This window comes from Strix aluco, chromosome 1 (assembly GCF_031877795.1).
Source record: "Strix aluco isolate bStrAlu1 chromosome 1, bStrAlu1.hap1, whole genome shotgun sequence".
Classification (NCBI taxonomy): domain Eukaryota; kingdom Metazoa; phylum Chordata; class Aves; order Strigiformes; family Strigidae; genus Strix; species Strix aluco.
The window spans coordinates 49,607,075-49,621,044 of record NC_133931.1 but is presented as its reverse complement, the minus strand read 5'-3'; the positions used below and the strand labels follow the sequence as shown (position 1 = coordinate 49,621,044).

Genomic DNA, 13,970 nt, shown 5'->3' with positions numbered 1-13,970 from the left:
CTGCCCTGCGCCAGCCGCTGCGGGCGCGGCGGGAGGGCGCCCCGGCCCCGCCGCCGGCCTCGCCTCAACCCGCTCCCCGGCCCGCCAGAAATGCCCCAACCGTAAATGCTATTACGAGGCGATGATCTGCGCCATCTGGCCCTCAGACTTACCGCCCTCTCCACCCCCCGCGCCGCGCCGGATACGGGCTCGGCGAGCACAAAGCGACGGGGGAACCCACCGCCGCCCCCCTCACCTACCCCCGGACACCGCTCGGGGTCCCCCCCGGCTCCGCGCCCGCTCCGGACACCCCGCGCCGCCGGAGACCGGTCCCAGCCCCGCCGCCGGGGGGGTGTGGGGGGGAGCCCAGCCCAACCACCTCCCCGCGGGCACTGCCCTCGCTGCCCCAAGCGGGATCCATTTTGTCGTCCCCGTACTCCCCCCCGCAGCGTCCCGTCGGTCCCGTCTCGCCCCAGACCCCCCCCCCTCGCAGGGGCGCCGGCCCGCGGACCCCGACTTTCTCCACGGCGAGACCCCGACCCCCCCGGGGCACCCCGGCCGGCGGTGCCCGGTGCTGCCCCACGCTCGGGCAAGCGGGGAGCTCCCCCGACGAGGCCGCTGGGGGAATGCAGCAGCAGGACTTTCATAATAATAAATTAAACACTTCGGAGCCCGAGCCCGTCCCAGTGGAAATTCCCGTTAACGGCGGGGGGTGGGGAAGCCCGGCGCCCAGGCGGAGGCTGATTAAATTCTTCCCGGGAAGGGATTAGCGGGCACGGGAGCCGGGGGCGACCGAGGCACTGCCCGCAGGGGCAGCTGCCCACCGGCCCCAGACGCCTGAGGAGGGGCGCGGGCGCTGCCCCTGCCCGGCACCTCTGTGACACCCAGCACCCCCCATTCCCCTCGCGGGGGGGTGCCATGTCCGCTCCGTCCCTCCACACTCCGCGACTTTGTTCCCCCCACGCTCGCCGCGGGGCCGAGGTCCCGTTCTGCTGCCGGCCGAGGGGATACCGGACACCCCCCCTCCCCCCTCCGGCACCTGCTCTCCCCGGAGCGAGGGGTGGGAATCCGCGTCCCTTCAGCGGCGGCGCCGCAACCCCTCACGCCCCGGGGACCCCCCTCCCTCTCTCAGCCGGCCCCGGGCACAAGCTCCCCTCGCCCGGAGCGCGGCGCCCGGCGGCGGGGCTGCCCCAGAGCAGGTGGCTCCGTGCGAGCGGCCCCCAGCAGCCAGCCCAGGGCACCCCGGCCGCGGCTGCCGCCTTCCCCTACCTCCTCCCCGAGACCCCCACCTCGGCGGCGGGGCCTCTCCCGCTCCCCCCCCCCCCCCCCCCCCGCTCCGGGGGTCTCCCGCCTTTCCCGGGGACCGCCGCCCGCAGGGGAACAAAGAGACGCAGCCCGGCCCCGCGCCCCGGCGGCGGCGCTTACCTGCTGCAGGGCCGCCAGCAGCATCAGCGCCAGCGGCGGCAGGATCCGCGGCGGCGCTCCCGCTACCCGGCACATGGAGGCGAGGAGGGGCGGCGGCAGGGCGGCCCCCAGCAGTCCCGGAGCGCAGCTGGGGCCCGCGGAGCGGGGCGAGGGGAGCGGCGGGGAGGGTCGGGCAGCGGCAGCTGCCCGGGGGCTGCGGACGGCGTCTGCTCCCGCCTGCCGGAGCCGGCTGCGCGGCGCTGGGCTGCCGGCTGCCGCTCTAGCTCATGGGCAGCGATGCAGCGGGGGAAGAGAGAGACACAGAGAGAGAGAGAGAGAGAGGGGCGGAGGATGGGTGAAACTCAGCTCTGGGTCAGGCTGCTTTTCTCTCTGCCGAGCCCCCTCCGCGGTGCAGAGGGTGGGCAGGGAAGAGGAGGAGGAGGAGGAGGATGGGCGAACAAAAGGCTGGGAGATAAGAAAGAAGTAGTCGCTGCTGCTGCGAGGCCGGCGCGGCGGCGGCTCCCCGCGGCTGACTGCCTTCCCCACGCCGGGATCGTGCCCGCCTCGCTCCTCCCGCCGGTGCCCCCCAGCGAGCTCGGGCAGGCGGCTCCTCTCAGCGCCTCAGCCCGGGCGCGCCAGCACCGCCGCTGCTCCGGCCCCAGCCCTGCTGCATGCTCGCCCCGCACTTTCTCTCTCCCTCTTTCTTCTCCTCCCTCCACCCCTCCCCCTGCAGGCAAAACCCTCCGCTGAAGCACAACGATAACAATACCCCAGCAGCCTCTGCCTGCCGTGCCTGTGTGTGTGTGTGTGTGTGTGTGTGTGTGTGTATGCGCTCGCCCGGTGCCTGCCTGCCTGCCTGCCTGCCTGCCTGCCTGCTGCTGGCAGCTCCCCCTCCGCCTCCCGTCGCTCCCTGTCGGCCGCACGGCCAATGGGAACGGCACGGCTCGGCTCGGCACGGCACAGCGAGCACCGGGGACCGCTGCTGCCTGCAAATAGCGCTGCCCCTCCTCGGCCCCCGGAGAGCCGGCGCGGGGGCAGCCAACGCCGATTCACCCTGCGACGCCAACAGCTAAGGGCGGGGGTGTGTGTGTGTGTGTGTAATAAATTCCAACCCACCAACTTGGTGTGCTGCAGTTGTTTGGGGGGCGAGGGGAGAACTTGCTGGGGAAGGAAGGACCCGTCCCCGCCGTCGTCGGTAGGGGACGGTCAATGCGGCGAGAAACTGCGAGGGCGCCGGTGGTGCCCAGCCCGGGGGCGCCGGGACGCCCCTGCCCGGCACCCGGCTGCTTGGCGGCTCGGCAAGTTTCTCTCAACTGTTTAGCCGGTTGGCTTTTATTTTCCTTTTTCCATTCGGTTCTTACCGGGTTTTGTTGGTTTTGGGTCTTTTGGTTGTTTTTGTTTTTTTTTTTTTTTTTTTTTTTTTGTTTCCGAACTACCTGCTGAATTTTATCAGCAAATGTTTCAAAAGCTTGGCCGGGGCTGCAGTCCGCGGGTCCAAAAATGTCAGCGTGCATAACGGAACTGGGGAGTGTTGCTGAGTGAACAGTTACGAGAAGCAAGTATCAGTGCTGGGTCATTTGCAGAGCTGGCAAGGATTTTCTCTCGCCCACAGGTCACTGAGCAAAGTTGTTTTGTGTCCATGCATCAGAGCTCCCATCCTGGGACATAATAAGGGGAGGATTTGTAGGCATTGGCCCCTAGACAAGCTCACGAAGCAGTGATTCAAAATGGTGCATTATTTGTTTTAAAGCATCTTGTTTTACACTTGAACTTGCAAGAAAAATACTCCCAGTTTCTGCCTCCTCCCCCCCCGCGCTTTAGAAGATAACGCAGAACACCATGCTCATGTTTTGAAGGGAAACAGCGGATTTGCTTTTATATTTTCTCGGGCAAAGGCAGGGTGAGTACATGCTCGTACGCTGCTGCTTTCATTAGCTTCGAAATTGCAAATACCGGTCACTTCGAGCTGCGATGCAGCTGTTTACCCAAGTCAGGGGAAGAGGGAGAAAAGGCCAGAAGCGGCGGGGAGATGCGCGCCCGCCCGTCGCCTCCGCCGGGCCGGGCCGGGCAGCGGGGAACGCCGGAGCCACCTGCGAGTCTTACAAGCCAAATGAGACTCAGCCGAGGAGAGGCAGCAGCAACTAGAAAAAACAGCCCCCCCCCGCGTGGCCTTTTTAAAGTTGTAGCCCATGAAATTATACGGAAGCCAACAATTGTGAAGGACAACAGAGGGAACCGATGTTTGGTAATGAGTTTCTGGATTAGAATTTATCCTAGGACTGAAAGAAAGTAAGCAAGAGGGGCAAAGCTGATGTTTATAGCCTGTTACCAGGACGAGTTTCCCGGGTTTGCACCTGACAGAGTGTCTGTTTAGTCTGTTTAGCTTGGATTTGCTTATGAAATGGTGACTTTCCCTGAGTAGCAGATTCCTGTTTGTATTTTCTGGTAGGTAGGGATAATATTAACATTTACTAATGACTGTATTTGAGCATTTATTCACTCTCACAAGTGTTCTACAAAATGCAAAGCACACAGCATAAACACCTCCATAAACCAACTGTCCGACAAGAGTAATTACCTATCATCTAAATGAGCCTGGCCCCTCATAGCCGTCAACCCATCCATCCCTAAAAGCCTGAAAAAATGAAAGGCTCTGCAGCATATTTGGAAGGTTACCACATCTAAGCTCTGGCTAATGCTTCATACAGTTCTGCTGCTGCCTTTAAATTTACTTAGCAGAAATAGTAACACTGACAGAAAAATTGCTCTCACCAACATCATTTTAGTGTATCTTTTAGCCTTGAACGAGTTTCTATTATGCAGTTGGCAGCCCTCATTTACACAGTTGTAACCAAAAGTTTCCTCCGGCTCATAAGAGATTCCTGGGTACTGTTCTGGGTACTGTGACAAAGAGAAACTAACAGAGCAGAGGTGGGTTATACCTTTTGAGGTATGAACTCCACACTGCATCCCTTTATGGGTGAGAGGCATGTGTTTGTGAGAGCAGAGCAGAGGAGAAACTTGTGCATTGCTTCCAGACATGGGTGATTCCTCGAGGCTTATGCTATTTATTTGTAGCATAAGCCCAAGAGAACAGGGTTTTTTTGGGGTTTTTTTGTTGTCCCCCCCCGGAAATAATCTAGCATTAAGTAGGCATAGCTGGAGATTCGGAGTCAGAACTGCTACTAGATTGAGATCATCAACCCTTTTAACGTATATCATGCAAAAGCCAGCAAACAGTGGCAATTTCTGGCCAAGATTCAAACAAGTGATTTAGAACTCAAATGGTTTATCTCATAACTCAGCCACAGATTGCATTTATGAGTGTGTTTTAAGTAGCATAAAAATAATGGACATAAGTTAATGTTCAACCTAGGAGATCTCAAGGGCTTCCAGAAAAACCTTGTTAAAATTCCATGATTAAGTTGAAGAGAGGATTAGGGTAATTCCCATGTTAGTCATGGAGTTGAGTCTCTCTTTCAACTTGTCCAAATTAATTTTCATTCCTAGGGTTCATAAAAATTCTGTAAAAAATGAATGTTTTCAATTTGAGACATACTAGATTGCTCGTGGCTTCAAATATTTTGGAAAAAAAGACCTTTTCCCTCGTGGGGCTATCCTTACATTTAATCTGCCAGGTACTGCCACTACTCCTCTCCTCAATTCAAATTATGCAAATTAAGAACTTTACTGACAGTTTAGGCCTTGATCTGGCAAACATACATGTGATCTCAGCAAATTGAGTCACACTGCACACAGGCATATGCCTAAGTATTTACGAGATGGAAGGATAAATGTACCAAGTGAAAGTACTAAGGACACATTAGTTTACCCAGTTTCCTTGTATTCTTCATCACATATGAAGAAATATTTTTATTTGTTATAAAAAACTGCACCTAATTAATGGGTCTGAGGGCATTCAGTGCTTATTACTGAGTTTTATCACAATAGTGGAAAAAACAGTGATAGTTTATTACTATGACATGAGGGGTTGCACACACTATTAGCTAACCCAGGTTCCTCAGGATATTCTTTTAACAGGAAAGGAAGAAGCACTAACAAAAAAAATCTGACTTTTTAGGACAGTGTTTTTTAATTTGGGCTCTGTAGACCCCTTGAGACCCCAGGCTTATCCTGAGTAGTCTGTGACAGGCAATGGGGAAAAACAAATTTGTATATTCTATATAGCAACTTCACACATGTAAAATTCCTAAGGGGGGGAGATTTTTCTGAATTGTAACATTGTTAGTTGTTGGCAACACATGAAAATGATTGTTTTAGGAAGTAGATAATTATGCATGGCCAGGGAGAATGCAGTTTTATGTAGATAACGTCAAGTGGGAAAGAAAAAGTGAGTGGTACAGATGCCAGAACAGCTTAAACATTTTTAAAATTGGGATAATTAGAATGTTGTTGTTAGTGCTGCTGTCTTTCTCTTACTTCAGTAAAATAAGTATGACCCTTTGAATTTTCTGGTCTGAGTGTTTTTCTAAATATGCTTTTTCATGTTAATCACCTATATGAACTAGGATCCCCATAAATTATAATTGTCCTTTTATTTAAGGAAGTAGTCCCAGAAAGAGGTAAAAAAAAAAGGCACTGTTAGCAGTGAGTAATATTTTCTTGACCGTATCTTGTAATTTGTTACAGAACTTAAGCAAGTTGTCCTCATGGGCTTTTCTGCCACTAGCATGACCTAACATGTATAGCCCTGCATATTTCTCCAGCCTGTTTCTTACATCAAGACAGTGCAAGACATGGAAAGGTAACTACAGCTGCAGCAGTTAGTGGGCTGTTCTGCTCAAATGTGAGTATCAACTCGGTTAGGATGAAAGAATGTTGTATACAGCAGCTCTGTTTCTGCTTTAGCAACCCTTGGCAACATAAATCTGTTTCTATTGCTATGTATATATGATTTGGTGGAAGAAGATGGTTTTTTCTGTTTTCTGATAGCTAAATCGTATCTGTCACCATAGTTATATTTCTGTTAATTGCTAGTAACTTTTGCAAAGGATTTCTCTAAGGAAAAGACGCTGAGCATATGTAATCCAGATGTGATACAACATATTTGCATATTGTGTAATTGGCTTTCTGTCTATACCCTCAGTGCGATGATTTGGGAATCAACATAGTCAAGCTTAGTGCTTATAATTCATTCTTCCAGAGATCTCATTCAGCATCATTGCCCAGTGCGTGCAAGCTGTTTGGCCTGGAGAGTTTCTATTGAAAATCAAGATAGAGAAGAAGATCTTCTGATCAGCATGGCATCTCTATTCAGTCGGATATCTTCAACAACAAAAAAATTCTTTTCCAGAACAAGGCCTTAATCATATGGTGTGATAAAGGGCTGAAAGGAGGATGACTTGTAACAAGGGCTTATGATAATTTCTAATCACCACAAAAGAAAGTTTTACAATTTCATAGAACTACTTCATGTCGAATAGGCCAGTAGAAAGAGGTGGACTTGCCTCTTAAAAAGCTACCTTCAATAAATAAATGTTTATTTTTTTAAATTTGCTGATAATTCACTTACTTGAAGTATTTCCTTTTTCTTGATTGGCTTTCCAATGAAATCAAGTAATCGTTTTATTGTCTTGGGATCAGAAGTCTCACTTTTTTCTGACTCGTGCAGTCTGCAGCATCCCAGACTCCCTCCTTAGCCATGGCCACAATTCACTGGTGTGAATGAACCTGTTGGCTTCTCTGAAAATGCATGTATTTAACACCTACAAAAAAGAAAGACTGGAAATTTCCAGAAGACCAATCTTATTACTCCTGACTTTTAGGTAATAAAAATTAAGAAACTGGAACCCTAATTGTTTATGGTAAACCAGCATCGCTAATAATTTAATGAAATTGTTATAATTTGCTTTAATGAAATTGTAAGAGCTGTCATGTGGATTGCATTATTAAACAGAATTTTTGACACCCATAGTTAGATTTGCCTAATGTTTTCTATGCCCGAATCTTATTTTTATTTACTATAATATTTCATTTTTTTTAGTTAGCAGATTGAATTCTCTGGGCTGGTTGTCTGTTTCAAGCCAAATGCTTTTTGAAAACTTCAGAAAAATCCTTTGTCCTTTTTGAAGAATGAAATCAAGGAAAATATGTAATTTTATTTTTGTTATAAAATTCTTACTGCCATCTCACTGAAGGATTTCACTCCAGGCTCTGGAGCATAGAGTTTAACTTTGGGAGGAGCATGATTCTTACGTTGAGGTTGTGTCTTTTTCAATCGCTGTAAAAGTTGACCAAAATCTGGTATTGTTACAGATCTGAAAATTATGTTGTTACAGTTCAGAAGTGTTTCACAGCTATATCCCCTGATGCATCTGCCTACATCTAATATATCTCTTACTCCTCCAACAACTGCTGTGTTGCAAAAATTCTGCAAACAAGCCATCTTCATAGAATGAGTCAACGTCCACTATTTGGAGGCTGGAGGAGCTGCTCTGGAGTTTCCAATGCTTTCTGTAGCATTAAGCACCGTAGTGATGGTACAGACTGTTTTCATGAGTTTGTTGCCCTTGAAAGGCCCCGACAGCGTGGAGGAGGAGCCGGGTCTGACTGATGTATCAAAGGGTGAACTGAAGGGAAGGGTTGAGACAATACTTCTCTCAGATGCAATACTGAGGAAAAAAATTGTAGTGCTTTAAGATTTCCTCACAACAGAAGCATATGGCTTCCTCCAGTCAAGAAACTGTTGTCAATATAAGCAGTAGTTACACTTCATAGATACTTTCCTTTGTTGTGGATTATAATAGTGATAATTATGTTTTCCGTAGGAAACATGAAGATAGAATGTAAAATGGCCTGGCATGATAATATATGTTATTGATACCCTTTTCCACTTCAAGGGGAGAAAACGCAATTACGAAAACTGAATTTTAGATCACAGTCAGTGTTCCCAAAAATTGCAGGTTAAAATAAACATATTACTTGGTCTGTTCCAAGGATTCAAGAAGTTTAGAGCATTTTAAAAGTTAGGAAATTGTGGATTCAAGCATCTGAAAAATTGTTTTTATTGACAAGTAGATTAATAATAGTAGTGCTCTTATTAAAAACATTTACAATTTGTCTGCAGAAATTCAGTCCAAGTTAGAATTTGACACACAGTGAAGTAGCCAAGTATTTTACATACTTTCAGAGAGATCTGATGATTAAAAAAAAATCTTCCTGTTTTTTTAGTCATTTTTACATTAGTCGGACTTCAAAATGGCTTTCTTCTCAAAAATGACATTTTGGGGATCTTCTGTTTTGCAGTAATGCAAGGCTAAAAGATCCCCAAATGCTATCTTAATTTACATGACTGTGTCATTAACCTGAACTTTAGGAAATCTCTAAACATTTATTCATAGGGGAAGAATAGTCTCCCTTGGTTACATTAGACCACCAGCAGCCTGGAGACTTGGGGTTTTATCCTTACAGTGCCAGGTACATCCTGTGGAAGGTCCAATCTCTGCAGCACAGCAGTGTCTGAAACTAAGCTCTTCAAACAAAAAAAAAGCTTTTTCCTGTGGCACTGTGGTTTGCTCTTAACAGCTGCCTACCTTGCCTCTCCCCAAGATGTCTCCATTCCCAGAGCTGAAGGGAACACGTGCTTGTACCCCACTTCACCAGTCTGCAGCCCAGTGCGTTAGTTTGAACTCATCAACAGTGTGAGTTAAACAGCTGAGCAGTACCCCCAGGTAGCTACTGGGCAGTGGATTTAAAAAAAAAACATGGTGACTCTGAGGCCAAGGGGCAGGAGGGTTGTTTGGATTAAGGTGTTAACAACTGTCATGGCAAGATGAGCCAGGGCTTCTTTGTCAAAGCCCTAAATCTACATCATTCCTCTTTATAAACCCCACACTGCTGCTTCTGACCTTAGGATCAATGGGAGTTGCTGAGTGCTCATAATTTCTGAAAGTTTGTCCATTTTTTTTTCCAGTCTTAACAGAAGTATTTAGGCGTTGAAATTAAGGATTTTTGGTTTTTTTAATCATAGCCCCACATTTGTTTCTGTGTAGAGGAGCACAATTCAGTACCTGTGCAGATTCTGAAAGTAAATAAATGAATACATAAATCAATCTAGGACTTTAGTTCTTTGGCTTTAAAATAGAATCGCTTTTTCTCCACTGCTAATGGATCACATCCACTGTATTTTATATTTTCTGAAGTCAGAAGGGACCATTTTCATAATTTATTTTGACCTTATCAAAACACAGGCTTAAGAATACTGCCTAGTGATTTTCCTAACAGGGCCAGTAACTTGTGCAGAGCAAGGGCATGTTTTTGAGGCAGACATGGAAGCTTGTGATTTAGAGTGACAGAATCCACCACAAGTCTTGTTACAGTTAAATTTTCCCAATGAATACGGTTCTTCTGTGGAAAGTCTTACTTCACAAGTCAGGGACAGACACTTTTTCCACCTAGGCCTTTCTTTGAACCACTTTGGAGAGGGTGCAATATCAGCTGCTGCTATAACCTAGTCTGTTCACAGTTCCTGAGCTGCAGGCAACAGCAGGGAGCTCAGCATGGGCTAAACACCCAAGTATTCACTTTGATTTGCAGAAGGATTTTACATCCAGCGCTGAGCTTTGTGCTGCTGCTACCTGATCTGATGCTACTGCGGTGGTATCTACATTGCACCACAGTTATTGCACAGCCAAGAGTAGTTTTTGGAGAAAAACAAATAAATATTGAAAATGCTTATATGCCCCACAGGGTTTGTAGTCAGGCATTCTTTATGCATGCTTGTGATTCACCTTAAAATTGTTAGATTGGAAATGTTATATATTCTAGATTAAATGAACAAAAGTTATAGGCTGACCTTTGATGTAATATTGGTTATAAAACATTGCTGAAGTAGTTGCTGCTTGAACTATATCTTTTTTTTTTTTTTTCCAAAAACCCCCAATTTTCATTTAAAAATTACTGGTGATGGAGAGTCTAATGTAACCTGTACTAACTTGTTCCAGTGGATGGTTACCTCCCTCTTTAAAAATGTCTGTGTCATGAGTAGGCTGCATTTATCTAACTTGTCTGATTTCCAGACATTCACTCTTGTTACTTCTTTCAGCAATAAGCTGAAGAGTTGCTTTTTCATGTGTCCGTTCCCTGTACTGGAACTGCAGACCAGTTACCTTTAATAAGTTAAAGCTTTTCCTCATTAACTAAATTAAAGTCCTTGAGTATGTAATTAAAACACATAGTTCCCAGTCATTTAACACATATTCCAGTTCTTCCCTGACCCTCTTAATTTTTAACATGCTGCTTGAAGTATTGGTGCTAGAACCGTACACTGTTTTTCACCAGCAGCTGTAGTCATGTGAAAAACAGAAGTAATTCCTGTACCAGATTCCTACTCAATGCTCCCATGTTCACAAATAACAGTGATCACATTAACCCTTTTGTCACACCGTTGCTTTGGTTATTAGATGACTCCCCAGTCAGAACCAGTTTCCCAAAATAGTATCCTTGCTCTGAAACACACCCTTCAGTATTTGTTCCCAGGCATCTGACTTTTACAGGAAGAACCCTCATTTTCCTTCGCGCTGAAGCTTTTGTAAATACATTCTTTGCAGCTCCACTTCTGGCAGTCTTCCACTTCCATCCCACGCTCATCACTTTACATCTCTCCGTATTCTCTCCTCGCACTGATTTGGAGTCATCATGCCCAGATTGCCTCTACAAATATACGCCCTTGGGAAGCCAGGAGTGCCCCACTCCACTGCTAAGTAATAGCGAGTTTCCATATCCATTAAAGCAGCCGTGTCCCGTTTGATTCTGCTTGAACATATCCTAGGCTTCTGAAGAGGAGCATGTGTAATCCCACCTGGAGATGAGTCAGTAAATTGTAAACACATATGAGATTTTTCAGAACTAGTGAAGAAAATCCCTCTGAATCTGGACCTCGTGTCAATGGTTAAGAAGTGGCAACAGAGAAACTGAAGAATTAGAGGACCAGAAGAGGACTGCTGATATTGGACATGCCACAGTTGTGAGGTGCTGGATTGTGGCTGCATCAAACCAAAGAATTATGTGGTGTTTAGTTATCCAGAAACCCCCAACTCATATTATCCATGGCTGTACCTGTGCCATTGTCTGCACTAAACACCAGGACTTGTGTTGGCTTGAAGTTTTGTCCCTGTATGTTGCTGTGCCTCACATCTGCTCCTTCCTGGTGCTGTTACCTCCCTAGAGTCAGTGTGCTGTGTCAGCTCCATAAACTTCAGCCTGAAATGGATGACTCTGTTGAGCAACATTTAAGTTTTGGAAAGGGTTCGTTCTTTCAGTGGCTTCTGCACATTTTGCATACGCATCCTTATCATGACTCAGCCCCCTCAAATCACAGTACTGGCTCTTCATGAGGAGTAGTAAGGAAACAAAAATCTGGCAGTTATTGCTGCTGAAGACAGTATTTTGCTGGGTGCTGGCCAAAAGCAAACTCCTGACCATTGCTTACAAATACAGAGGTGAGCCTTTCTCCCTCCCATGTTCCTCAAGATTTTAAACATTTTGGGGATTTTAACTGCTCTATTATTCTTTGATGGCAACTTTGTGATGCAGGTAAACAGCCATTCATACTCTTCTCCCTTTCAACTCCAGTGAACACATATGAATGAATACAAGGCTGTAAAAGGCACAATATCCATTCACAGTATCTCCCCCCAAATATCTTAACGTGCCTGCTGAAGCAAGTGACATAAGGTGCTCATCTAAAAATAATCTCTAAATTTGTTTTCTTCCAATAAAGCCAAAGAATCCTTCATAAGAGAATTTCAACATGTGTCTCCTTCCTAACTGGTAAGTATTCCTTAACATGGGGCTTATGGAACAGCAATTTCCTTCACTTAATTAATGTGAGAACCTTTTAAAAGTTGCATGCTTCTGGGGCCCAGTCTCCTGGTCATCATTTGTCCCGTGGAGAACAGGCAAATGGGATTTATATAGGTTTAGGTGTCACTTCAGTATGGAGATGGGATGTGGCTACAGCTCACACGTGGACTTGGGGAATTTAAAGTATTTGCGAGTTCTCCACTTTTCCTCCAAAAAGCTGACAAAACAGGACTTTGGAGGAAAAAACCCAACCAAACATGATGCTTTGAAGACGAAGGATGCTTATTGTAGTGACAGATCCAGCATGAAAGATAGTGAAAGAATGTTGGCTCATGATTTCATTAGTGCACTCAGTTTTTCCCGCTACTGAGATTTCATGACATAAATGGCCAAAATCACATTACAGAGACAATTCAAACATGAGTAGAGATTTTTAAGACATTGCAAACGCTTGCTCTTAAACAGTTACTGCAGAATGCTATTAATTTTGCAGTGTATTTTGCAATTATTTGTAGGTGTAATGAAAAAGAACTGAAAGCTAAGGTGCACAGACTTCAAGGAAGAAAAACTCTCCTGTGCCTGCTCAGATCATTAGTATTTCCCTGGATCGTTCCAGCAGCTGGAGTGCGTCTATGGTTGGGAGTAAGATGAGGAAAAGGTCACGATAACGAACACCCTTGTGCATCTTTCCAGTTTGCCTATTGGCTGTTTTGAGTAAGATCCTTTTATACCTCAGGAAAGTCTTGCCTCTGGGTAGTATCCACAAAAGTAAGAATAGCTTTGACGAATGCAGAATGCTATTAGCAACCATCTGATTGGTTTTCTTTTTTCTACTTACCCACTGAAGTCTAACATTGCTGGTCAAACACCCAGTTACTGTCACAGAAGCTTTAAGTAGGAGAAAACAATTTCAAATATAGCTCAGCCTCTCAAGGGAAGTCAAAAGAAATCCCAAGGTAGAAGAGTGGATGGAAATAGCTCCCCAAAACCTGTGGGGGAGGTGGGAAAGAGGAAAAGGATTATTTTATGTTGTTGGCACTGATATTATGAAGAGGGGTCACCATGTGCTTGGGATATTTCTGTAATGCTGCAGCTTGTGTAAAGCGGGTAGCTCTTCTCCATTGAGAAGCAGACAGATCTCCACAGGAAAAAAAAAAAAGAAAAAAAGATCTATTTGGGGCATTATTGTATTTGGGGCATTATTGTATTTGCTCTAAGAGAGCCGTGAAGAGGCAACTGAGAAGCAAATAGATTCTTATGCTAGAGCCAAGGGACCAAACTGGAGCAGAAGGCTCTGGAAGGGGTCAAAATGAAGACAATGAAAGGAAAAATGGTGCCAATGGACATCTTGGCAGCAAAAGACTGAGGAGCATGGCCCTGAGCTCTGCTGCCATCACTGTGGGGAGCACCCTTTCAAGCAATGGCTATAGGACCTTCTCATAGCAATCACTTGCTCCTTTTTTCCTCCCTGCAGAATAAAACAGTCCTTTCCACACATCCTTGGGAGAAATTCAGCATTTAACCATAAGTGGTCCAAAAGCATTTTCCATTTTCAAACTAAGCAAAATGAAGCCAAACTATTCTTTCTTCTGCCTGAGGAACCCAGAAAAAGCACCATATGCTGGGGAACTGAAAATAAACCAGATATTCCCTACTGAGGTGTGAAATCTTGACACCATTAATATCCAGATTATCCAGAGAGCAGATTTTCCTTTGGGCACTGCTGGAAATTAACCCTAGTTCTTGGCAACATTGATGTTTCC

At 46.4% G+C, this 13,970-nt stretch overlaps 1 protein-coding gene and 1 long non-coding RNA gene across 3 annotated transcripts in view; one reads left to right on the top strand and one right to left on the bottom strand.

Moving 5' to 3' along the window:
• The window catches only part of CDH2 (cadherin 2), a 119,905-nt gene extending 117,836 nt beyond the window's left edge, over window positions 1–2,069 (bottom strand). For both annotated transcript variants that reach the window (XM_074820341.1, XM_074820333.1), the window contains exon 1: window positions 1,405–2,069. Coding sequence is in view for 1 of the 2 variants with exons in the window: in XM_074820333.1 (XP_074676434.1) it covers window positions 1,405–1,479 (75 nt within the window). In the remaining variant the exon portion in view is untranslated. The remainder of the gene's footprint in view (window positions 1–1,404) is intronic.
• Window positions 2,070–2,196: 127 nt separating this feature from the next.
• On the top strand, window positions 2,197–7,317 carry LOC141921519 (uncharacterized). The gene is made up of 3 exons (XR_012622710.1): window positions 2,197–3,283; window positions 6,034–6,190; window positions 6,548–7,317. It is a non-coding gene; the product is annotated as an uncharacterized LOC141921519 (long non-coding RNA).
• Window positions 7,318–13,970: the final 6,653 nt, after the last annotated feature.